General features: G+C 41.1%; 1 protein-coding gene across 2 annotated transcripts; it reads left to right on the top strand.

The window, feature by feature from the left end:
• Window positions 1-788: 788 nt before the first annotated feature.
• On the top strand, window positions 789-27,034 carry TXLNA (taxilin alpha). Of its 2 annotated transcripts, XM_067460601.1 has the most exons (12): window positions 789-920; window positions 3,589-3,635; window positions 5,422-5,630; window positions 6,824-7,102; window positions 10,451-10,542; window positions 13,004-13,174; window positions 13,705-13,899; window positions 16,409-16,528; window positions 19,265-19,339; window positions 20,942-21,034; window positions 23,360-23,455; window positions 24,939-27,034. In XM_067460601.1, exons 3-12 carry the CDS (start codon window positions 5,456-5,458, stop codon window positions 25,212-25,214), a joined length of 1,572 nt encoding a protein of 523 aa, XP_067316702.1. In that variant the 5' UTR covers window positions 789-920; window positions 3,589-3,635; window positions 5,422-5,455; the 3' UTR covers window positions 25,215-27,034. The 2 variants fall into 2 exon arrangements, with proteins under 2 accessions (XP_067316702.1, XP_067316703.1); XM_067460602.1 differs by lacking the exon at window positions 3,589-3,635.

The raw sequence follows: 27,034 nt of genomic DNA, 5'->3' as shown, positions 1-27,034 counted from the left end.
TGTGAGAGCTGGACCTTAGGGAAGGCTGAGCGAAGGAAGATCGATGCTTTTGAGCTGTGGTGTTGGAGGAAAGTGCTGAGAGTGCCTTGGACTGCGAGAAGATCCAACCAGTCCATCCTCCAGGAAATAAGGCCCGGCTGCTCATTGGAGGGAAGGATACTAGAGACAAAGTTGAAGTACTTTGGCCACATCATGAGGAGACAGCAAAGCCTAGAGAAGACAATGATGCTGGGGAAAGTGGAAGGAAAAAGGAAGAGGGGCCGACCAAGGGCAAGATGGGTGGATGGCATCCTTGAAGTGACTGGACTGACCTTGAAGGAGCTGGGGGTGGCGATGGCCGACAGGAAGCGCTGGCGTGGGCTGGTCCATGAGGTCACGAACAGTCGGAGACGACTGAACGAATGAACAACAACAGTCCATGAGTGATAAGAGTGATGATGATGAATGCCTTCATAGGTTGCCTGGTGTGCTTGTCTTTCCACGCTTGAAAAAGTTACTTTTTTAGGTTGCCATCTCGATAACTTCCTATAAAGAGCATTGGAACTATAAACAAAATAAAGTCACTTCTAAGGATGCTTTCCCTACATGTTTTTGAAGGTTTTTTTTTAAAAAAAATGCTCTGCTGGCCCTTTAAATCCAATGTCCAAGTGGATGCCGGGAAGTGTAGTCCTCTATTCCCTGCTTTTTTTGATTCTCCCGCCTCGCACGGCGCCTTTCCCGCCCCGCCTCTACCCTTTCCCAGCATGCCTTTCTCCGGCCTTCCCTCTGGTTGGCTAGTGGCAGCGGCCGGCGCATGCGCAGTACCCAAAGCCCGGGTTGGAGTCGCTTCCTCTTAACGCCGCCGCGAAGAGCAGAGCCGAGCAGAGCCGGGCGGCGGAAGAAGCGAAGGCAGCCCGAGCGAAGCATTGCCTCGCGGTTCGGTGAGTGCTACAGCTCGCGGGCGTGACGTCAGAGCGCCCGGGGTGACGTCACCTTTTGCGTCCGTGACGCAAACGCGCTGAGGAAAAAAGAGCGGAAATAGTCCCTTTTTGAGGGACTAAGGCGGAACTGGCATTGGAACATATATTGGCATCATCTAGACTATTTTAAAAAATATTATTATTCATGCAATTCTTAAAATATTGTTATTTAGGATTTTTAAAATATTGTTATTTAAATTCTTCTTTAAAATATTAATTATACTATTTTAAAATTATTGTTATTTAGGCTATTATTAAAATCTTGTTATTATTTCTACTATTTGAAATATTTAAATTATTCCTTAAAATATTAATTATACTATATTTTCAAATATTGTTGTTATTTATACTATTTTAAAGTTTTTGTTATTTAGGCTATTATTAAAATCTTGTTATTATTTATACTTTTTGAAATATTTAAATTATTCTTTAAAATATTAATTATACTATATTTTCAAATATTATTAATATGTATACTATTTTAAAATTATTGTTATTTAGGCTATTTAAAAATCTGATTATTATTTATACTGTTTGAAATATTTAAATTATTCTTTAAAATATTAATTATACTATATTTTCAAATATTATTATTATGTATACTATTTTAAAATTATTGTTATTTAGACTATTTAAAAATCTGATTATTATTTATACTATTTGAAATATTTAAATTATTCTTTAAAATATTATTATACTATATTTTCAAATATTATTATTATGTATGCTATTTTAAAATTATTGTTATTTAGGCTATTATTAAAATCTTGTTATTATTTATACTATTTGAAATATTTAAATTATTCCTTAAAATATTAATTATACTATATTTTCAAATGTTATTGTTATTATGTATACTATTTTAAAATTATTGTTATTTAGACTATTTAAAGTCTTGTTATTATTTATACTATTTGAAATATTTAAATTATTATTTAAAATATTAATTATACTATTATCGTTACTATGTATACTATTTTAAAATTATTGTTATTTAGACTACTTAAAAATCTTATTTATACTATTTGCAATATTTAAATTATTAACAAGATTTTAAAATAGTCTAAATAACAATAATTTTATAATAGTATACATAGTAACGATAATAGTAATTAATAATTTAAAGAATAATTTAAATATTTCAAATAGTATAGATAATAACAAGATTTTTAAATAGTCTAAATAACAATAATTTTAAAATAGTATACATAATAATATTTTAAAATATAGTATAATTAATACTTTAAAGAATAATTTAAATATTTCAAGTAGTATAAATAATAGCAAGATTTTTAAATAGTCTAAATAACAATAATTTTAAAATAGCATACATAATATTTAAAAAATCTTACTTATACTATTTGCAATATTTAAATTATTAACAAGATTTTTAAATGGTCTAAATAACAATAATTTTAAAATAGTATATATAATAACAGTAATATTTTAAAATATAGTATAATAATTAATATTTTAAAGAATAATTTAAATATTGCAAATAGTATTAATAAGCCTTGTCGTGTCTGACTCTGGGGTTTGGTGCTCATCTCCATTTCTAACCCAAAGAGCTGGCATTGTCCATAGACACCTCCAAGGTCAAGTGGCCGGCATGACTGCATGGAGCCTCTTTACCTTCCCGCCAAAGCAGTACCTATTGATCTCCTCACATTTGCATGTTTTCGAACTGCTAGGTTGGCAAAAGCTGGAGCTATCAGTGGGAGCTCACCCCGCTTCCTGGATTCAAACCGCCGACCTTTTAGTGAGCTAGTTCATCAGCTCACTGCGCCACTGGGAGCTCCTAGTATTATTATTAATAAACAAATATTTTGAAAAATATTGCTATTTTCACTATTAGCATTTAGAAAACTATTTCAAAATTAAAATTATTACTATTTATAGCATGCCTTTCTCTCTTACAATTTTGGGTTTCTCTCATGATATTAAAAGCAAGGCAATTTCAAACTTCCAACATAGAAATATCAAAATATAATTAAATCTAGAACTGTTAAAGTAAACTAGTTAAAATCACATAAAATTGCTCACATAATTAAAACACTTCATGTCCCAAAAACCCTAACCTTTAGCAGCCTATACTTCTGTGTGACTATAATTCCTACCATTTTGGTTCCCCAAAATGCATTTTGGTACATTTCTTTATGTAAATTATTCAAGTTATGCTCCTGGCTGCACATAATTTGAATACTTTATATATCAAAATTTTCCCTTTAAGATGCAACGTGTAACATCTCACCAAAGCATTAGTACATAATTCCTTCTTCAATATAAATGTGTTTTGCACAATATATTGGGATGCAATTTGTAACTGATCGAAACATTATCAACAGCATGTCTTCTTCCATATATTTATACAACATGAATGCGCAAAGTTATTAAAATACGCTGTTTAAAATGATCTCCAGGCTCTGTGTATGAAGTGAATATGAAACATAAATGAATTTCGTGTTTAGACTTGGGTCCATCACATTATGAATATGCAATTAAAAAAAACAACAGACAAAAATCCAAATACAGAGTATTTCTGATCTCAAGCATTTCAGATAATTATAAATACTCAAACTGTAGCCGTGAAGGAATGATAACCCTTTCCTTATTCTCCTTTTGTCGGCAGGTGAAGACTCTTTTTTTAATTCAAACCGTCGTTTTGAACTGAAGGCTGTAAGTCTGGCATTGGGTCAAAAATAAAGTCTGGTTTCGCTCTTAAACAGTATATTTTTAATATATATTTAATGCATAAGCCTCCTTGAGTCCTGGAATAATAATCCTGCAACATTTTGTGTTGCGGTCCTTCATTACGCATTGTGATGATGCCTTGCAGTTTCATCTTGTGCAATGGAACCTAGTCAGTGGCCTTGCATAATGTTGCCATTTGTGTGGGAATAGTGTACTTAATGCTGTTGTGTGTGCATGTATGTGTGTACACGCACACACATGCTACACTCGGAGGATGTTGAACTGCAGCCGACATATATCAGCAAGGATTGTATTTCATTTATTGTATTGGCTTCTGGGATGAATCCAACAGACCCCAGCTGGCTTCAAGGCTACAAGAACCAAACTTGCAACCAAGCTGAGAAAAAGTAGCTAATGTGCTCACTTAATTATAGTTATGTTGTGGTTTTCTATCAATAAAAAGTACCGTAATAGCAAAAAACGCATATTGAACTGATAAAAATATTAACATAAAACACTGTAGAATGAATGCAGTTTTACACTGTTTGATCTGCCATGGCTTAGTACTATAGGTTCCTGGAGGCGGCTTTTTCACATGGTGTAATAATATATGCTCCCTCCTCCTTCATCATCTTAAAAATAAATTTATTACTTTATTCTCCTTGTGGCTTCATGCATTCACCCTTCTTAATAATAACAACAACTCTCCTTGTGGCTTCATGTAGTCTCCCTTCTTCCTGATGATGATGATACTAATAATAATAATAACTTTAATACTGTCCCCTCCTTGTGGCTTCAAGCATGCTTTCTTCTTCTTCATCATCATCATCATAACAACAACAAAATCTATAAATTTATTACAGGCATCTCCTTATGGTTTCATGTAGGCTCCCTTCATAATAATAATAATAATAATAATAATAATAATAATAATAATCTTTATTTATATACCGCCCTTTCGTCCTGAGATGACTCGGGGCAGTTTCCAACATAGGGCAAAACATTCAATTGCTGAACGACACAAAAACATAAAAAAAGAAATATTATAAAACATAATCATATTAAAACAATCACAACATTTAAAGGCCAGTTTCAGGTTTTTACTCCATCAGTTGGGATTCAAAATACCAATGGGCACAATTACAAAGTGGACTTAGTTGGCCATGAAAGGGCTGGGCAAGGTCTAGTGCAAGGGCAGCAAATTAGCATAGGGCCAGCGAAGTGGATAAAATGCAGAGCAGGGTCCTAGCTTATGGCCAGGGATGGACCTGGGGCTATATAATAATAATAATAATAATAATAATGATGGTGATGATGATGATGATGATGATGCATGTATTACTCGCCTCTCCTTGTGGCTTCATGTATGTTCCCTTCTCCATAATTTTTATTCTTATTCATAATATTATATTTCTTACCTGCCTCTCCTCACAGCTTGAGCCAGGGCATAACGTAGTTCTTAAACATTATATGAAAAAGTATTTCTATGTTGTACATATATTAAAATACACAGAACAAAATTAAAATACATTAAAGCAGGACATGAGTTTAAAATTCATCGCTAAGAATGGGCTGTATTATCTTCTCTTCTCCTAGGATTCCATAGCTGTCAGCTTTCCTGGCAGTTCAAGTGGTGTCAAAACTGCATCGTTTCTCTAGTGTCAATGTATCCTGAGTGTCTTGCATATGATGGCCATTCAGAGTGACACCCATCACCCTCTTTTCTTTTCTTAAAGCCAAGACAGGCTGACTCGTGATTTCCTTTTCCTAGGAACAGCTGAAAGTGGCTTTGCAGGCCAAGCGCCATGAAGAACCAAGAGGGAGACAGCCCTTCCCAAAGGAACCTCTGCCCAACTCTGGAGGATGGAGGCTTCACAGAAGGGACTGTGGGAGGCAGTGAGGGACTGTCCCCTTCGAAGCCTCCAGTGGATGGAAGCCTTGAGAACCCGGTTGGTGAGAAACAGAGCAAAAAGGAGGAGGGTATGTGTCCTTGCCACCTATTATTATTGGCTGCTGTACTTTGCCAGAGTGGCTTCCAAACATTTTCTCTGCCTGGGTTGCATCATACCGCTCCTGGCCCATGCCTTGTTATTCTCATAACATTGTGTAACACGATTTTTGTCCCTAGGTTATAAATGTCATTATTTCTTAATTGGTTCTATCACAAAACATGGGAAAAGTTTATTGAACTGCAAAAACTTTGTTTTTGTGAGAGGGACATCCTGCAGCACATTTTACTATAGTTTTTTAATGAATGTCTCTTAGAGTCGCAACCAATTCAGCATAGGGGTTGCTGTGAGTTTTCCGGGCTGTATGGCCATTTTCCATGAGCATTCTCTCCAGACGTTTCACCCACATCTATGGCAGGGATCCTCAGAGGTTGTGAGGTTTATATATCTGGGGAGTGTCCAAGGTGGGAGAAAGAACTCTTGTCTGTTGGAGATAGGTGTAAATGTTACAATTGGCCTCCTTGATTAGCATTTAATGACCTAGTAGTTTCAAAGTCTGGCTTCTTACTGCCTGGGGGAATCCTTTTTGGGAGGTGATTAGCTGGCCCTGCTTGTTTCTTGTCTGGAATTCCCCTGTTTTTGAGTGTTGTTCTTTCTTTACTGTTTTGATTTTAGAGTTTTTTAATTTATAGAGTTTTTAAATGTTCAAATCCCTCAAACCAAAGAAAGGATTTGCTGTCGAATGTAATGCACAGCAGCAAAAAGTGCCCTCTTTGTCATTTGACCAAATCGGTTGCTGCCTGCTTAGAATTCCTTCTTTAAACATAAAAGTGTTAGAACAGCGATGGAAAAGAAAACCTGGGGGGGGGGGCATCTATGATGTATAATGAATCCACTTCAACTGCCGTGGTTCAGTTCAGTGCTAAGGAGTCATGGGGACTGTAGTTTTGAAAGGTCTTGAATCTCTGCCAAAGAAGGCTGATGCCACACCAAACTACAAATCCCAGGATCTTATAGCATTGAGCCAGAGTCATTAAATGAGAGGTGAGGTCCCTCAAAGAGGAGCTCCTGAAGCAGTTTCCCCTTTTGCTTGGGCTCGACATTAAGATGATACTGTGTGACACGGATATGATAAGCACCCTGATTTTGGTAAAAGGGATTTAGGCCAAAAAAGGTGCGCATTAGACTTGACTGAATGGGGCCCACGGGCTGTATCTCCCTCAGCACCCTTGGCCTGTGATGTTTCGGAGGAGCTGAGCCGGCAACTGGAGGACATCCTCAGCACGTACTGCATGGACAGCCAGCAGGAGGAGAGCGGTCAGAGCGAGGTGGCTGAGGTGGAGGAGGCAGAGAAGGGCCGGAGCGAGTCCCCCAGGAATGGGGAGCCGGAGCAGATCAGCCCTGAGATCAACGGGGAGAAAGAGGGGCCTCGGGGACACGGCGACGACAGTGGGGAGCGGGACCCCAAGCGCAGCCAGGAGAAGAGGAAAGCCAAGGGGCTCGGTAGGCGACACTGGGCTCACAGCAGCCCTGCCCTCTTCCTTGATCTGGAATACATTTGCTGTTGTGAATGAGTCATTTTTTAGCATCCTCAATGTTGAAATGAATGCAGCTTGACTTCACTTTCACTTCTAGTGCTATGGAACCATGGGAGCTGTAGTTTGGGGAAGCAACCCAGCACTTTTTGCAGTGAAACCTAAAGACTTTGTCAAACTACAACTTAATAATATTAATTATTATTATTATTTGGGGTTGTAGGTTTTTCAGGTTGTATGGCCATGTTCTAGAAACATTCTCTCCTGATGTTTCACCTGCATCTGTGGCAAAACCTCACAGCCTCTGAGATTGCTTGCCACAGATGCAGGCAAAATGTCAGGAGAGAATGCTTCTAGAACATGGCCATACAACCCGAAAAACCTACAACAACCCAGTGATTCTGGCCATGAAAGCCTTTGACAATACAATTATTATTTTAAAAAACTTTATTTATAGACTGCTCTATCTCCCCAAAGGGACTCAGGACGGTTTCCAATGAGTATGGCAAGCATTCAGTGCCAAAAAGAAAAGTCCTAAATTGTTCGGGCCCTGCCTGTCCATCTCCACCTATTAACTGACATGGACTCTTAGATCTACTAGGAGGCCCTTCTCTTGCTCCCACCACCGTCCCAAGTGCGACTGGTGGGAACGAGGGAGAGGGCCTTCTCGGTGGTGGCCTCCCGCCTTTGGAACATTCTCCCCAGAGAGTTAAGACAAGTCCCGTCACTTGCCTTCTTCCGCAAGGACCTGAAGATCTGGTGGTTTCAGTAGGCTTTTGGAAATGATTAGCTTCAGGCCCTACCCTGGTCTTTAGTCAGGTCCCCACTCTGCACTTTACCCACTTCCCTGGCCCTCTGCTAACTCATTGTACTAGCCCTATGTCTCCCCATTGGCCCAGTCCTCTTATAGCTGTTCAGCAAGCCTTGGAAATAAATATCTCTAGGTCATACCCTGACCATCAGACAGGACCATACTTGCACTTTATCCACTCCCCAGGCCCTAGTCTACTTCGTTGTTCTAGCCCAGCCCTCTCGTAGTTGTTGAGGCCCAGTCTGGAATTCTGCCCATTGGTAACTGAACCTGCCCGATGGAAATTAGTACTGGGCTGGTTTTTAATTTTAAATATGTACGACTGTTATATAATATTATGTCTTTGTTTTGTAATGATTATTCTGTACATTTTTATGTCGTAATTGCAATGCTTTATCTATGTTGGAAACTGCCCCAAGTCCCCTGGGGGAAATAGAGCAGTATACAAATAAAAGTTTATTATATATTATATTATTATTAAAGCCATACAAACAATTTACATCAAGACAGAGCACATTAGGCAATGTAGAACAACCTAACTGTAACTTAATAAACAAAATGGCAAAAAATAAAAACATCATAAAATACAAAAACACACTAAAAATAAAAATATAAAATTGATTACATCAGAGCTCCATCAGGCGAGGTTCAACAATACCAATGGACAGGAGTACTAACAACAGACGTGAACAACTATAAAAGGGCTGGGTGAAGGGTAGTGTAAACTTTCATGATCCCATAGCATTGAGCCTTGACAAATAAACTGGGATCAAACTGCATTCATTCAGCACTGTCTATCAGGTCTGCACAACCTGTGGCCTTGTAGGTGTTTGGGCCTTCAACTCCCAACCCTCTTGCCTGCTTGTCCAGTGGTTAAGAATTCTGGGAGCTGAAGTCCAAAACACCTGGATGTCTAATTCAGATGCACTTTGCACCTCTAGTTTCTCTGCCTGTTGAACTCTTTCATAGGTCAGGTTTTTTGGCTGCTATCAGCTCATCTTCTTTCTGGGGCTCTTTTCACGTTACTCCATCATAGCACTTTGATGCCATTTTGGGGATCCTGGGATTTGTAGTTTCATGAGGCATGTTGCATTTTCCTGGCAAGGAATTTGCAGTACCTCACAATGCTACAAATTCCAGGATCTCATAGGATGCAACCATGACAGTTAAACTAGGATCACAACATGATGCAGAAGAGATCAAGTTGCAGAACAATTGGCAGAAAAGAAATGAAGTAACTTTATTTCCAAATTGCAGAACACTTACTCTCTGTGAAATTAGACTTTCTGCCATACAGCTGTTGAGGTGGTTTTTTTTCCTCAGTAAAAGCCCAGCTCTTCTGCCTGATAGAAGATAATTGTGTGGTGAAACAGGAATATCTTCCTCTTGAAAAGCTTTCGCGTTTTTTCCATTTTCTCTGACTTTCCGTCTGATCCCCTTTCCCTCCTAAATGCTGTAGGGTGGAACTTCCTGAGCATGGAAAAAAGTACCTTTTTGGACTGTCACTATCACTATTTCCCAGCCAGCATTTTGGGAATGGCGGTCCAAAAAGCAGGACCTTCCCAAAACCCAAAATCACCTCTAATAATTCCTTTTCTGGAGAAAACCCGATGAGATTTTGACACATAAGTTTTGACACACAAGTTGAAGGCCAGAATGACTCTTTACTTGACCATAAAATGACATATACAGTATAACCCTAGGTTATGCCTGGATGTGTCCGCAATGGGATTCTGCCTTTGAAATACAAGGCAGTCCCCACATTACGAACAAGATAAATTCTATAGGTTTGTTCTTAAGTTGAATTTAAAAGTAAGTTGGAACAGGAACATTTTGTAAGTGTAGCTCCAGCTTGTGTGCATGTGTGTAGATATATAAGCTTTGGAGAGCATAGGTAAGGGTGAACACCCCTGTGTTGTTTGCTTTGCTGTCTGTCTGTTTGCTTTGCCACACTTTCTGCCCCTGTGATAATTGGATTTGAGACAATTTGGTTTGTTGTGGAAACAAAGATTAGGGTTTTTCTCTGTGTCAGGAGCAACTTGAGAAACTTCAAATCGCTTCTGATGTGCGAGAACTGGCCGTCTGTAAGGATGTTGCCCAGAGACACCCAGATGTTTGATGTTTTACCATCCTTAAGGGAGGCTTCTCTCATGTCCCCGCATGGGGAGCTGGAGCTGATAGAGGAAGCTCAACCCTCTTTCCTCAGATTTGAACCACAGTCCTGCCGGCACAAGGGTTTAACCCATTGCACCACCGGGGACTCCCTACAAGGATTAGTGTTAAAGCTTCAGTGGAGAACCCTTTTCTCCATGAGAATAACTCTTCCAGCAGTGGATTTCCCTTCAGAGCGGTAGATTCCTCTCACTTCCTGTTGTCTCAGCTCTGTTCTTAACTAGGAATTGTTTGTAAGTCGGATGTTTGTAAAACAGACTGCCTATACAGTCTTTCCGTGTCTTCATTCCAGTGTAGCCGAAAGCATCTCTGCTTCATCACTTTGTTTTCCAGGTAAGGAAATCACACTCCTGATGCAGACGCTCAACACTCTCAGCACTTCGGAGGAGAAGCTGGCAGCCCTCTGCAAGAAGTACGCTGAGCTGGTTAGTTCTGAAAAGGGAAAAGGGATAGACTGGGGAAGGGAAGGCGGCAGGGTCCTCAGTGTTGGGGCAGGCTGGTCTTGTTCTTATTTACTAGGAGATTGTGATGGTATTTGTGCTTAAATCTTTCTGATTTGGGATAGATCGCAATTATTTCTAAGCCAGAAAGAAAAACAAGATGATGATGATGTTTTTAAATGCTTAAAGGTAAAGGTTTCCCATGACCTTGAGCCTAGTCATGTCCAACTCTGGGGGGTGATGCTCATTTCCATTTCTAAGCCGAAGAGCTGTCTCTAGACACTTCCAAGGTCATGTGGCCAGCATGACTGTATGATACGCTGTTACCTTCCCACAGAAGCAGTACCTATTGATTTGCTCATATTTGCATGTTTTCGAACTGCTAAGTTGGCAGAAACTGGGGGTATCAGCAGGAGCTCATCCTGCTCCCCAGATTCGAACCACCAGTCTTTTGGTCAGCAAGTTCAGCAGCTCAGTGGGTTAGCCCGCTGCGCCACCAGGGGGCCCAATGCTTAATATACATGAAATGCTTAATATATATTAATTTTAATTTAATTTTAATGTTATTGGAATTGTATGTTGTTAAGGCATTGAATAATTGCCTATATGTAAGCTTCCTTGAGTCTCCTTCGGGGTAGAGAAATGCGAGGTATAAATAGGGTAAATAAATAAATAAATGATGATGATTTATTTAGCAGGATCCCTGGGATAAGTGTAGGCCTGCTTTGTTCTCATCCACTAGAAGGTTATGATGGTATTTGCTTAAATCTTCATTATTTAGGAGAAATCTCAATAATTTCAAATCCAGAAAGATGATGATGATGATGACAATAATACATTTAGCAGGGTCCCTGTGGTGAGTGCAGGCTGGCCTCATTCTCACCTATTAGAAGGTTCTGATGGTATTTGTGTGTGAGCTTAAAATAAATCTTTGTGATTTGGCCAAGTCACAATTATTGCTAAGCCAGAAAAATGATTACGACAACAATGATTATGATTACATTAATAATAATAATAATAATAATAATAATAGTAATAATAATAATAATCCCCCCAATGGGTGGCACCTTGTTGTGGTCCCAGTGGTCATTGGCACATTGGGTGCCGTGCCAAAAGATCTCAGCTGGCATTTGGAAACAATAAACATTGACAAAATCAAAATCTGTCAACTGCAAAAAGCCACCTTACTTGGATCTGTGCGCGTCATTCAAAAATACATCACACAGTCCTAGACGCTTGGGAAGTGTTTGACTTGTGATTTTGTGATACGAAATCCAGCATATAGATCTCGTTTGCTGTGACATACTGTGTTTTTGTGTCAGTAAAATAATAATAACAGCAACAACAATAATAATAATAATAATAATAATAATAATAATAATAATAATAATGGCTCAAGGTGGGGCACAACTTAGTTAAAATACATCAATAAAAGCACACATTAGAACAGGGGTCCTCAAACTTTTTAAACAGAGGGCCAGGTCACAGTCCCTCAAATTGTTGGAGGGCCGGATTATAAATTGAAGAAAAAAAAATATGCACATTGCACATATCTTGTTTGTAGTGCAAAACCCAATTTTAACAAATATAAATTTATTCGTATTTCAATGGGAAGTGTGGGCCTGCTTTTGACTGATGAGATAAGATTGTTGCTGCTGCTGTTGTTGTGTGCTTTCAAGTCATCTCAGACGTAGGTTGACCCTGAGTGAGGACCTTGGAGGGCCGCACCCGGCCCCCGGGCCTTAGTTTGAGGACCCCTGCATTAGAACATATATATTAAAACACAAGGCATTGCAAGCCTTATCTGGTAAATCTGCTGTTGTATCCAAGGTCCACTTTTAGGGTTTATGGGTTTTGTGGCTCAAATGCAGGACGATTTTGAAATGCAAAGGCTCTTTAGCCAGAGGCATTCAAGTCGTTTGCTCCTGGTTCCCCACTTCCTAAGTCTGTAGCAGGCCAAATCACTTACTGTGTTGGTAGTGGCCATGGGCTGCTCCCCTTCAACTTCATTGGGGATTTCCCATCCAAGTACTAACCAGGGTTGACCAAGTCAGTCAAGATCTGGTGCCTTTAGGGGACTTAGGTCTTCACATTCCTTTCATAGGTCTTCCAAGTCTCCCCCTTTGTGTGCTGACTAGCTTGGAAACACTTTTAGCTCACAGCATCTTGGAAAGCTTAGAGAAGACAATGATGCTTGGGAAAATGGAAGGGGAAAGGAAGAGGGGCCGACCAAGGGCAAGATGGATGGATGGTATCCTTGGGGTGACTGGCTTGACTCTGAAGGAGCTGGAGGTGGTGACGGCCAACAGGGAGCTCTGGCATGGGCTGGTCCATGAGGTCACAAAGAGTCGGAAGCGACTGAACGAATAAACAACAACAAATCTTGTAGGTCTGTTGGTTCCTCACGACTGTTCCCTCGTTTCTTTCTTCTCCTTCTTCCTGCCAGTTGGAAGAGCACCGAAACTCCCAGAAGCAGATGAAGATCCTGCAGAAGAAGCAGAGCCAGATGGTGCAGGAGAAGGACCACTTGCGGAGCGAACACAGCAAGGCCATCTTGGCCCGGAGCAAGTTGGAAAGTCTTTGCCGGGAGCTGCAGCGGCACAACCGCACCCTCAAGGTGAGCCAGGTCTTCCTCACCTTGGCAGTGGCTGCTGCTTGCCTTACCTCTTGCAATCCAAACAAACTGGGCTGCAAGGGTTTACCAGAGCCTTGCATGGTGGCTCTGAACATAGGCAACTCCATCTGAGTTTGAAATCAGAGCAGACTCAGGAAGACTACCATGAATCTCCAGGAGAGATTCCCACACAGAAAGCCACAGCTGACAGGCTGTCCCCAAGTTACAAACATCCGACTCCTAGTTAAGAACAGGAGTCGTTATGACTGAAAAGGGTTGTACTGGATGATCTCTGGGGTTCTCTTCCAACTGTGATTCTATCACAGGGTTCTCTTGGCAAGACTGGCTCAGAGGCGGTTTGTCATTGCCTTCTGAGGCTGAGAGAGTATGATTTGCCTCTTTAGGTTGCCCATTGGGTTTCTAGCAGCTGTTATCATGGTACGAAGGCCTCCGGACTTTCCAGGGTCCAAATTGTAAGCGCTAGATTTGCATTTCTCCTTCTCTCAGCGCCTTGCTTCTCTGTCCCTTTCCAGGAGGAGGGTGTCCAAAGAGCCCGCGAAGAGGAAGAGAAGCGGAAGGAGGTGACGTCCCACTTCCAGGTGACACTCAATGATATCCAGTTGCAGATGGAGCAGCACAACGAGAGGAACTCCAAGCTGCGGCAGGAGAACATGGAGCTGGCAGAGAGGCTCAAGAAGCTCATTGAGCAGTATGAGCTGCGAGAGGAGGTGAGTGAACTTGAGACACATAAGGATTGGGGGAGCAGGGGAGGCCTCCCATTCGCTCTAGGGCTATGGATAGGTTTGTATTTTTAAATGCTGTCGATATTTAGTTCTGTTTTAATGTATGTATAATTTTTGGTTTAAAATTGTTTTGTGTTGTGAACCACTTTGAGTTTCTTTGTTAGAGAGAAAAAGCAGGGTATCAATAATAGTAATAATAACGTAATAATAATAAGTAACAAGGCTTCTGTTTCATTGTAAACAAAAAGATATAATTTAATCTATTAGCTTTTCTGTAAGCCATTTTGAGTCTCTTTTTTAGACAGAAAAAGGGTATAAATAATAAGAATACGGTAATAATAATAAGTAATAAAGCTTCTGTTTCATTGCAAACAAAAGGAAGATGTAATTTATTCTATTTGCTTTTCTGTAAGCTGCTTTGAATCTCTTTTTTAGAGAGAAAAGGTAAAAGTTTCCCCTTGACATTAAGTCTAGTTGTGTCTGACTCTGGGGGATAGTGCTCATCTCCATTTCTAAGCCGAAGAGCCGGCGTTGTCCATAGATACCTCCAAGGTCATGTGGCCAGCATTACTGCATGGAGCCCCCTTACCTTCCCACCAAAGATGTACCTATTGATCGACTCACATTTGTATGTTTTCGAACTGCTAGGTTAACAGAAGCTGGGGCTAAAAAACAGAAAAAGCAGAATAATAATAATAATAATAATAATAATAATAATAAATAGGGCATCTGTTTCACTGCAAACAAAAGATGGATACAATTGTATTGCATTGGCTTTACTATATGCTGCCTTGAGTCTCTTTTTAGAGAAAAAAAGCAGAGTATAAATACTAATACTATTACTACTAAAATAATAATGTAAAAATAATAAGGCCTCTGTTTCATTGCAAAGAAAAGGATGGTAGAATTGTATTGTATTGACTTTACTGTAAGCTGCTTTGAATCTGTGTTGTCAAAAGCTTTCATGGCCAGAATCACTGGGTTGCTGTGAATTTTCCGGGCTGTATGACCATGTTCCAGAAGCATTCTCTCCTGACGTTTCACCCACATCTATTGCAAGCATCCTCAGAGGTTGTGAGACCTGACTTCACAATCTCTGAGGATGTCTGCCATAGATGTGGGCGAAACGTCAGGACAGAATGCTTCTGGAACATGGCCATACAGCCCGGAAAACTCACAGCAAGCCACTGCTTTTAGTGTCTTTCTTAAAGAGAAAAAGCAAGATAATAATAATAGTAATAATGTGGGAATTTATTTATTTATTTGGGGTTCTTGTACCCCGCCCTTCTCACCCCGAAGGGGACCCAGGGCGGCTTACAGCTGCAAGGCGCACTTAGACGCCTGCTACACAAACAATCATCACAAAAAATATAACAGTACAAATTCCCACAATTCAACATTATCCAATAAAATCAGTAAAATGATAAAATCAGTAAAAACAATACAAACCTGGATCTTCCTCCTACCCATCAGTGTACAATTAACTCAAAGATCTGTTTTGGTTCCATTTCGACAATCCTGCCGATCTTACACATCTGATTGTCTTATTTGGTTGTCATTGTCTAATTGCCTGGTTGCCCAAAGGCCTGGTTCCACAGCCATGTCTTCACCCTCCTCCTGAAGGAGAGGAGGGTTGGTGCTGTTCTGATTTCCCCCGGGAGTGAATTCCACAGGTGGGGGGCCACCACTGAGAAGGCTCTGCTTCTCCTCCCCACCAGCCTCACTTGTGAGAGTGGTGGGGTCGAGAGCAGGGCCTCCCCAGATGATCTCAAACTCCGAGGTGGGACGTAGAGGGAGATACGTTCGGACAGATACACTGGACCAGAACCGTATAGGGTTTTGTAGGTTAAGACCAGCACCTTGAATTGTGCTTGAATGGTAATAATAATACTTTAATACTAATTCTACTACTACTAATAATAGGACATTTCAATCAAAAGGAGGGTATAATTATAGGAGACACTTGACAGGAAAATCTGAGTCTGAGAATCCCAATGGATGGTGGTGTCGTAATTTGCAAGGGACTAGTAATAATATGACACAGATCTGCCTCTCCTTGTAAAAATGAGCACTTTCTCAGACATAAATTGAAGTGGGATCATACCACTATAATTATGTAGTATGAAAGGAACCCATTATCGTTGACCCCTCCCTGTCATTCCCATCACTTTGAAAATGAGTCCAATTTGCTCTGGCACGGGAGAGAGCAATAATTTGTTCACTTTAGAGTAGGACCTCCATATCTCTGGAGTTTGTGTGGAGGCTCAAACCCACAGATAATAGCAAACCCCATTAAAGTGAAGGACCTCCATCCTGAGAGTACTATAGAGTCACACAAGAGGATCTAGAAAATCCTTAGAGAGGAGCTGTTATGTTGGGTGTGGGTAAATGAGACCGCAGAGGCTGGTCCGGTAGATATTGGGGGGGGGGGGTCATTCTAGCCTTTCCTTGGGGCTCTTAGAAACAGCCTGATGCTCATGTTTCCTTCCTGCAGCACATTGACAAGGTCTTCAAGCACAAGGACCTGCAGCAGCAACTGGTGGATGCCAAGCTGCATCAGGCACAGGAGATGCTGAAGGAAGCTGAGGAGCGGCACCAGCGGGAGAAGGACTTTGTGAGTCTCTGCTCTTCAGGTTGCATCGACCCGAGTCTCATGTGCTGTCTAATCTAATGCACACCTCCATTTTTTTAAAAAAATCTGAAACCAAAACAACTGTTTGCTGCTGAATGTGATGTGCAGTGGCAGAAAGGGCACTCTTTGTCATTTGGCCCCAAAATGTGTGCATTACAGTTACTGCGCGCTTAGAATTCCTTCTTTCAAAACAAAAGTGTTAGAACCCCAAAGTTTCCAGCAGTGGAAAAGAAAACCTTGGGGGGCATCTATGCTGCAGAATGAATCTGCCTTAACCGCCTTGGTTCAGTGTTATGGAGTCATGGGGGTTGTAGTTTAACAAGGTCTTGATCCTTTTCTGTCAAAGAATGTGGATGTCTCGCCAAAAACTATAAATCCCAGCATGGCATAGTATTGAGCATGAAATTAGAGATGAGGTCCCTCAAAAAGGAGTTCCAGCTTCTCCTGAAGCAGCTGTTGGGTGAGTGGGCTAATCAACAAAAGACCCTCCTCATAAAAGCACAGCAGAGCAAATCTTTAGCAGCAGCATGACCCAGCACCAGTAGCCCAAAGTGATAAAAAGAAGAAAAACACACAGACCAATGTTATATCTTCCTTAGGGGGCTTTTCTTTGTAGTAACATAATATGTTGCGCTATTTACAATAACAAGGTTTCTATAACACAAATAAAGTCCTTTATACTTCCTTTTTTGCTTCCATGCTGGGCTTAATATTTTATTTATTTATTTCCTATATTTATACCCTTCTTACCCCCGGGGAGAGTCAGGGCGGCCTCACAGAAGCACCATACGATGCCAGCATCATAAAACATTCGACAATACATTAAAAATATTAAACAATAATTAAAACAATAGATTAAAACACGCCTATTAAAAATCAGAATCCAAAATTCAAGTCCAGGTCAATTCATTTTCACAAGTTGCTTACGTCTTCTTTCATTTGCTGCCATTCACTGGTCGAACGCTTGGTCCCATAGCCAAGTCTTAAATTTACTTCTAAAGGACAGGAGGGAAGTGGTTAGTCTGATTTCCCTGGGGAGAGCATTCTACAGACCGGGGGCGGGGGGGGGGGGCACTGCTGAGAAGGCCCTGTCTCTCTTCTTCATGCAAAGAAACAACTTCACTCTCACAGAGCCTCCTCTCACAACAAACTTATACTGGAGCTTCACTTATACAGTAGCTTTTTATACACAACAGCCTTTATACTGGAGTTTTACACATGAGGCTTTACAACAACAATTTTTATTGATTAGCCAGTTGGCCTTATCAAAAACAGACAGTGCAAACACAACATACATCTGGTCCTATTAAAATAGAAGAATAGAAACATGAGGGTTTACACACAAGGCCTTCAACCTGGGGCTTCTTTCACCGAAGCTTCTCACAGCGGGCCTTCTTCCACTTAGCCCTCTCACAGACTAAGGCCTACCTCACAGACTGAGACTTTTCTCCCACTGAGGTTTACCTCAGACTGATGGCTATTAAGCTACAGGCTTTTATAGAACTGTAGCTTTTGCTGAGTCGTTGCATTCATTTAACCCTTTGAGTGCTTGACTCACATTTTTGTAATTAAAAATACCTAGTTAATTTTTAATACAGTAGAGTCTTACTTATCCAACCTTTGCTCATCCAACATTCTGTATTATCCAACACAGTCTGCCTCCTGCCCGGATCCACAGCTGTTTCAATACATTGTGATGTTTTGGTACTAAATTCGTAAATACAGTAATTACTACATAACGTAACCATGTATTGGACGTCTTTTTCTGTTGATTTATTGTAAAACATGATGTTTTGGTGCTTAATTTGTAAAATGATAACGTAATTTGACGTTTGATAGGCTTTTCATTAATCCCTCCATATTATTCAACATTTTTGCTTATCCAACATTCTCTGTGCCCATTTATGTTGGATAAGCGAGACTCTACTTATTTGGACAGCAGGCATAAATAGCGCTTTGGATATGGAATTTGACTGGAATGGTGATATGGCGGTTAATACTGTTTTTATTGTTTTAATTTATATTCTATTTATTGTTTTAATTGTTGTTATATTGCTTTGTTATATTTAATGGCATCAAATTGTGCCAAATGTAAGCCGTCCTGAGTCCCCCTTCGGAGGTTGAGAAGGATGGGGTAGAAATGCTGGAAATAAATGCTGTATTTTTGACAGCAGCTTCCCCTTTGGCTAAAAGGACCGTATGATGCGACCCTAATGCACACACTCATTTTGTTCAGGTCTATTTGCCCAAAAAGGTGAGCATTAGGTTTAAGTCAATAAGTTATATCAGACCTATCCCAATTCCAGACCCAGCGTCTGTCCTGTCTAGGTTACGCCCATTTGAACAAATGGGACTTGTTATTCACTCCTGTTGCTTTGAGTCTGGCCCAGTGAGGGCCTGACACTGGATCCAGCTTTTACCATTTCCGGTGGTCAAATCTAGCTCTGGCCCCATTTGCCTCTTACTTAAGCCTTTAGGACAGTGGTTCTCAACCAGGGGTCCCCAGATGTTTTTGGCCTTCAACTCCCATAAATCCTAACAGCTGGTAAGCTGGCTGGGATTTCTGGGAGTTGTAGGCCAAAAACATCTGGGGACCCCAGGTTGAGAACCACTGCTTTAGGAGAATATTCTGGGGGGTTTCAGCAGCCTTCTCCCTGTGCCCCTTTGAATTGTGGGTCCATTCTTCTTTACTCTCCCCTTGTTACTTGTCTTTTGCAGCTGCTGAAAGAAGCAGTGGAGTCCCAACGGATGTGCGAGTTGATGAAGCAACAGGAGACGCACCTGAAGCAGCAGGTGAACCATCACTTGGCTCTTTCCTCTCTTCTTCACTTCCTTCTAGCTTATAGGGCTATAGGACTGTGCTTGCGGGCATAGAAATGACTAGAGGAGTGTTCTTGGTGTTATATATAGTGTTCTCAGTGCTATACATATATTGATCATTTTACCTCTTCAATGGGAGGATCTTCCTCCTCATCCAAAAGTTGTAGACTAACAGCATCCATCTATCTATATATCTATCTATCTATCTATCTATCTATCTATCTATGTCTTTGCTGCGAAACTTTTTACCACACAATGCAATTGATTAACACAATCAGTTAAATATAATCTCAGCAGGAAGTATTTCTTGGGTATTCTTGGATCTTCTTTACTTCACCAAACTGTAAAAGTCCTTTAGGCACCTCACAAAGCAGATCTCCTCCTGATACGCTTTAGGGGGTCGAATGGGCAATTGCTTTATTTATTTATTTATTTGCTTTACTTCTATACCGCCTTTCTCAGCCGAAATGGCGACTCAAGGCGGTTTACATCGTAAAGGTCAACATAACAACAACAAGAAGGCAGTTAAAAAACACATTATACAAAACATTAGGACAAAATATATGCCTCAGCAAACAAATCAGAATCCGTAATCATAATACTTATACCAGGTATAATCCTTATACCTTTATACTAAAGGTATATAAATATACCTTTAGATATATTTATTTTGTGTCTAAAGCACTGCATAAATAAACAAGTATAAAACTGATAAAATAGAGGGAACACAAGCAGCCAAATAATTTTAGACCAAAAATGGGCAATAGCGACCGCATTGTCTGTAGCTTTAAGCAGTTCTTCCTCTGTACATGAGGCAGGGCATTGTGGGCAAGCATACAGTTGCTGAGTTGTTTGTTCTGCTCCACAGTCGTACAGTGTGGAAGATGCTTTAAGTTACACTATGTAACAAAATTTGAAAAATAATATGTTCCTGGTTTGGAAGTGTTACTAAAGGTAAATGTTTCCCTTCATATTCAGTCTAGTTGTGTCTGTTTCTGCGGGGTGGTACTCATCTCCATTTCTAAGTTGAATTGCCGGTGTTGTCCATAGACGCCTCCTAGGTCATGTGGCCAGCATGACTGCATGGAGCACCATTACCTTCCCACAGAAGCAGTACCTATTGATTTACTCAGATTTGCATGTTTTTTAACTGCTAGGTTGGCAGAAACTGGGGCTAACAAGGGGAGCTCACCCTGCTCCATGGATTAAAACTGCTGACCTTTCAGTTGGCAAGTCCAGCAGCTCAGTGTTCAACCCACTGTGCACCAGGAAGTGTTATTTCCTGTTTAATTGTGTGGTCCTTGCTTTGAAAGCAGTTGTTCTATTTGGGAAACTTCATTTTTGTGGCTACCACAAACTAAGTTGAATTGGTTGAGACTTGAGATATTCTTTGAAAAATGTGCTGCATGATGTCCCTCCTGCAAACACAAAGTTTTTGCAGTTTAGGAAACCTTTTACATTTTTTTATGATAGAACCAATTAGGAAATGACATTTGTAACCCAGCAACATAAAAATGCAGTTGCTTCATTTTCAACCCTTTTTTCTTCTTCTTTTCCTCTCCTTCCCCATCACAGCTGGCCCTTTACACTGAGAAGTTCGAGGAGTTTCAGAACACGCTTTCCAAAAGCAGTGAGGTGTTCACCACCTTCAAGCAGGAAATGGAAAAGGTAGGTTGGGCTGCCGTTGCCTTCTGCTTGAGGCTGAGTTTCCTCTTTTTGGACTGCCATTCCCAGCTTTCTAGGAGTGGCAGTCCAGAAAAACACTCCCCCCCCCCCCCAATGCTCTGGAAGTGATAGCTTACCGCATTTGGAGGAAAGGCACCAAGGTGAGATCAAGTATGTATTATGGACCTCAAAACACCCCTGGGTGGCCATCCAAAGAAGGAGGTTCAACTGGAAGAGACCCACAAAAGGCATCTAGTCCAGCTCCCTTCAGCCAGACAGTCAAAGACCTCCCAACAGATGCAGCCTCTGCTTAAAAAAACCTCCAGAGAGGTTTAATCCCTACAGTGCCAGTTCTGTTCAAGTGTAGATATTATTTATTTATTTATTTATTTATTTATTTACAGTATTTGTATACCGCTTTTCTCACCCCAAGGGGGACTCAAAGTGGTTTAAGTGCTATAACTTTTATAATTTGTACAATGTTTTGATTTGAGTTGCAGTAATAATAATAATAATAATAATAATAATAATAATACTTTATTTATACCCGCCACCATCTCCCCAATGGGGACTCGGGGCGGCTTACATGAGGCCAAGCCCAAACAACAAATTACAGCAAAATAAAGCAGAAAACACAAGCAATAAACAACAACATCATAATTGCATAAAACATATGAATGCATAACAATATAAACATTACAGTAAACGTAATCACAGTGACAATGGGCAGGCTGCATGTAATGAATAAAAGAAAAACTAATTAAAAACTGATTAAAAACTCAGGTGAGATTTATTTATTTATTTATTTTATTGGCGTGTCAGGAGCGACTTGGGAAACTGCAAGTCACTTCAGGTGTGAGAGAATTGGCCGTCTGCAAGGACGTTGCCCAGGGAAAGCCCGGATGATTTGATGTTTTTATCATCCTTGTGGGAGGCTTCTCTCATGTCCCCGCATGAGGAGCTGGAGCTGATAGAGGGAGCTCATCTGCCTCTCCCCGGATTCGAACCTGCAACCTGTCGGTCTTCAGTCCTGCCGGCACAGGGGTTTGTGAGGAACTCCATGGAGCAGCTTATAAAGGAAACGACACATAAGAAGTGTGAAAATATCTAAACCTTGTTTATACAATAAAGATAATAGGAAATATATCTTATATATACTGGTATTATTATTATTATTATTATTATTATTATTAAGTTCTTGAGTCCCCTCCGGCATGAGAAAGGCAGGGTAGAAATGCCGTAAATAAATAAATAAACATTATACTACATTTATGCCCCACCTTTCTCACCCCAATGGGGGACTCGGGGGGACTTACAGACCATGGTATACAATGCTGCATGACACATATAATAATAAACATGGCAATTAGCATATCAATTTAAACATACAGTAACAAACATGACATGTCAATTGAAAAATTCAAATATAAATACAATAAAAAAAGCTTAAAAATAAACATTCAATCCCAACCGAAGTGGGCTGATGACATATGAATTAAACAATCAATTAAACAATTCAAATATAAATACAATAAATCAACTTAAAAGTAAATATATATATTGTATAAAACTCATAAAGGGTTGGTTTAACCTTCGATTTGCTAGTAAAACGGGATTTCAAGTGGATAGACACTATAGTGCCGAGTATCCAGACTTTCCATGTTGGTGACACAGTTTTTATACATACAGCATTCCGCTAATTCAGTTTTACTAGCAAACAAGCTGTTAAACCAGCTCCTTAGAACAGATACAGATGCCTACATAAATTGTGATAATGGAATCTAAGGGGACCCAACTTGTCTCATGAAATAATTTCATTTAGGTTTGAAATATATATATGGTTTGTAAGGTAATGGCATACATTTCCAAGATTTTGATCATCTTTCATTATGTTTGTGCAACACGCCTACAAACTGCAGCCAACACACTAATGTGTCATGACACACAGTTTGGAAAGCTCTGCTCTAATGGGATGAGGTCCTCTGTGTGTGTGTATGTATGTATGTGTATACACACCCAGACACCTGTTGATCATAAATTTCATAGGGTTTCCTTAGGAAAGGTAGACTCAGAGATTGTTTTGCTAGTTCAACTCGAAAGTTTATTTTTGCACATGAGTTGCATCTGATGCAGCGGGGCACAAATCTTTTGAGAAGCAAAAGCATAACATTTTAAGCTGCCCTGAGACGCTTTGTTCTGGCCGCAACAGAGCACCATGGCCGTCCCCAGGCAAAGAGAGGGAATGCCATGCCCAGTGCATAGGTTACTTGCAAACTACTATGCTTTTCATTTTAACCTCCTTCTTCCTTTACTTCCTGGCACTTGCAGATGACGAAGAAGATCAAGAAGCTGGAGAAAGAGACCACCATGTACCGCTCCCGCTGGGAAAGCAGCAACAAGGCCCTGCTGGAAATGGCTGAAGAGGTGAGGGGCTCCTCTCCCCACTTTGTCTCTGGTGCCTTTTGTGCCTCTTGAAGCCCTCTTTAACAATCCTCCAAAGCCCCCCTCCCCCAGTCCTGCTCATTTAAGTTGTTCCTTAATGTATGGAAGAAGGAGGTTGCGCTGGATGGCCCATGGGGGTCCTTTCCAAATCTAGTGAAATATAAATTGCCTGGGAGGCCAGTGGTGTCTCTTCCTCTTGAGGTTTTCAAGCAGAGGCTGGATGGGCATCTGTTGGGGGGGGGGGGGGGCTTTGATTGTGCCTTCCCTGCCTAGCAGAAGAGGACTGGACTGAATGGCTTTTTGGGGGTCCCTTCTAACTCTAGGCTTCTGTGATTCTATGACAGATGGCTCCTGACAGATGGCTGGATGGCCATCTGTCAGGAGGGCTTGAATTGTGTCTTCTTTTATGGCAGAAGGGAACTGGGCTGGATGTCTTTTGAAGGTCCCTTCTAACCAGTGTAATAGAGACTGCCTGAGAGTCTGGTGGAGTCTCCTTCTCCGGAGTTCTTTAATCAGGGACTAGATGGCCATCTGTTGGAAGGGCTTGGATTGTGACTTCCTGTCTGGCAGAAGGGGGGTTGGACTGGATGGCCCTAGGGATCTCTTCCAGCAGTATGATTCTATGTTGTTGTTGGTGGTGGTGGTGGTGTTATTACTTTTACTACTATTATAGACTGGATAGCCATCTGTTATAATGAAACTGTTTTTTAAATTTTTGTGTTTGTTTTAACAGGGTTTTATGATTATGTTTTATAATGTTTATTTTAATTTGTTTGTATGGTTTTCCTTTCTGGCAATTGAATGTTTTGCCTTATGTTGGAAACCACCCTGAGTCCCTTTGGGAAGATAGGGCGGTATATAAATACAATTTTATCATTATCATCATTATTATTATTTTACTAACACAAAGACACTGAATGTCACAGCAAACGAGATCTATATGCTGGATTTCATATCACAAAATCACAAGTCGAACACTTCCCAAGCGTCTAGGACTGTGTGATGTTTTTTTGAATGATGCGCACAGGTCCAAGTAAGGTGGGTTTTTGCAGTTGACGAATCGTGATTTTGTCGATGTTTATTATTTCCAAATGCCGGCTGAGATCTTTATTATTGTTGTTGTTGTTGTCAATATTATTATTATTATTATTATTATTATTATTATTATTGGAGAGCTTGAATAGTGACCTCCTGCCTTATATAAAGAGGTTGAACTGGATGGGTCTTGGGGAATTCCTTACAAATCTAGGATCTGGGATCATACTAGAGTCTCCTTCTCTGGAAGTTTTCAAGCAGAGGCCTCGATGGCCATCTATCGGGGGTGCTTGGATGGTGCCTTCACTGCCTGGCTGGACTGGATGGCCTTTGAAGGGAATTGCTTTAGTTTGCTTTAGCCAAGCAGGGCGAAAGACAGTCCCAAAACTTTAATCTCTTTCTTTCTTTTTCTCCCTCCCTGCCTTTGAAGAAAACCCTGCGGGACAAAGAGCTAGAAGGCTTGCAGGCCAAGATCCAGCGCCTGGAGAAGCTCTGCCGGGCCTTGCAGACAGAGCGCAATGACCTGAACAAGAAGGTGCAGGACCTTTGCGCCCTGGCTTCTCCACCAGCCAACATGGACGCCCAGCAAGGCGAATCAGAAGAAGTGGCTGCACAGGGTCCGGACCCGTCCGGCGAGTGCCTTGTGGGACTCACCGAAAGCCTCGGAGAGCCCAGCATAGGAGCCTCCAAACCCGAAACCGAGTGAAGAAAAGGGCGGCGAGCAGGCCTCTGCAGAGACTGATCCATTCCGGGCCTCAAGGGAGGCGAGGAAGGGAGTCCGCCGGCAGGTTTCCCAGTTCAATACCGAAGGCTCTTTCTCTTCTCTCCCTTTTACCCCACTCTTCTTCTTCTTTTGTTTGGCTTCTTTTTGCAAAACTATCTCAAGCTATTCTCTGCGACACGGTCCACTGTTTGATAGTGATTCCAAATGTAAACTGATCCAAGGCACTGGAAACTGGGGGATTATGGGGAGGGGTCCGCAATTCCCAGTTTCGCTCCACGCTAACTTTATCCCCCTGTTCAAGCAAAAAGAGTGGATTTTGCAGGGAACTCGGAGCAGATATTGTAGCTTTTCTTTTGTTGTCCCCTGTAAAAGAAAGCTACAACGTACGTTCTCCAGAGTTGTAGGGTTTTTGTTATTTTTTCCCCCACATACAAAAAAAAGCAGGGTTTGTCTTCTGGAGAATAAGACAGATATGAGAAAGAAGAGATGGGAAGGTTGAAGTGTGCTGTCTTTTTGGGGGCCATGTCCCCCTCTTCCAGGACTTTGTTTGCGACTTCCGGGATCTTTCTCGAAACATAGCCTTACGACTTTCACCCGTTGCCTCGATGCTTTATATGCAGACACACGCACAATGACGTGTATGTATTAAACGGAACTTGATCCAAAGGTTTTTTTCCCTTCCTTTTTTGCACATGCCAAGGGGGGGATTATGTCTAGCTGCAAGAATGGCATGCAGACAGATATATGGCCCTTTATGATGTATTAGCCTCCCCTTTTTGGGAGCTCAGTCCTAAATCTCTCGTAGGTTCGGAGAGATGGAACCGTAAGCTCTCAGAACCAAGGAAACGGAGGAGTTTACAAGGCTTTATGGGAAGGATTTGGATTCCGTTTCCTTACCTGTAAGCACTTTGGGGTCCAAAAATCCTCGTCAGTGCATTTCTACATGGTGGAATTATTGTGGTTTGATGCCACTTTAACTGCCTTATCTCAGTGCTGTGGGGTCCCACGATCCCACAGCGTTGGCGATGAATGTGGTTTGTACCTTGCATCCAATAAGAACAAAAGCGGCGTCAAAACTGCGTTGATGCTACAATGTAGATGCATTTTTAGTTTGGGACTTTGCTCTGCTCAGGAGGCCTGGTTGAGGATTGCAATCTAGTCTTGCATCCGATTGCAAACCTCTCAGCTTTTTGTTTTTCCTTTCCAAACCTACCTTTTTGGGGTCATTTTTAAGCCTCGAACCCTTTGCCTGGCTGGTCTTATCCTTCTTCCGCTTTGCATTCCAACCCAGTGAGTAAGGAAGGCTTTGGGAGCATCCCATGGTATTAAAGGGCTGCATGGAGTGAGAATTAAATCAATAATGTTGTTGGACTGCGACTCCCAGCATGCCTCAGGCTCGCTTGGCTGATGAGAGGTGCAGTTCAGCAGCATTTGTGAGGCTTTAGGGTTCCTATCCCACCCCCTTTGGGCTTCAAATAATGGGATTTATGTCACAGCCGCCAATGCTGAGTTGAGAGGTGGGCCCCTCGGCTATTTCTTTTGGGGCCCACATTCCTTTCCACTTTAAAGGGCCCCCTTCCGGTTCCTGGCAAGACGGTCCCATGGCAAGTGAATGTACTTTCTCCGCCAAAGCGACCGCCTTGTGGCCAGGCCTTTTTTGCTTGCTTCCTTCCTTCCTCTTGGCTCTTCTTGGGACTTCTTTCTTCTTCCGACGCTGTGGTATCAATAGCCTATAATCACCAGATCCGTTGTATGTATCTTTGTATCCAATAGAAATGAACATAAAACTTGATGACAGGAAA

This window comes from Anolis sagrei, chromosome X (assembly GCF_037176765.1).
Source record: "Anolis sagrei isolate rAnoSag1 chromosome X, rAnoSag1.mat, whole genome shotgun sequence".
In the NCBI taxonomy this organism is placed as follows: domain Eukaryota; kingdom Metazoa; phylum Chordata; class Lepidosauria; order Squamata; family Dactyloidae; genus Anolis; species Anolis sagrei.
The sequence above is the reverse complement of the archived record's forward strand: the minus strand, read 5'-3'. Positions and strand labels throughout refer to the sequence as shown.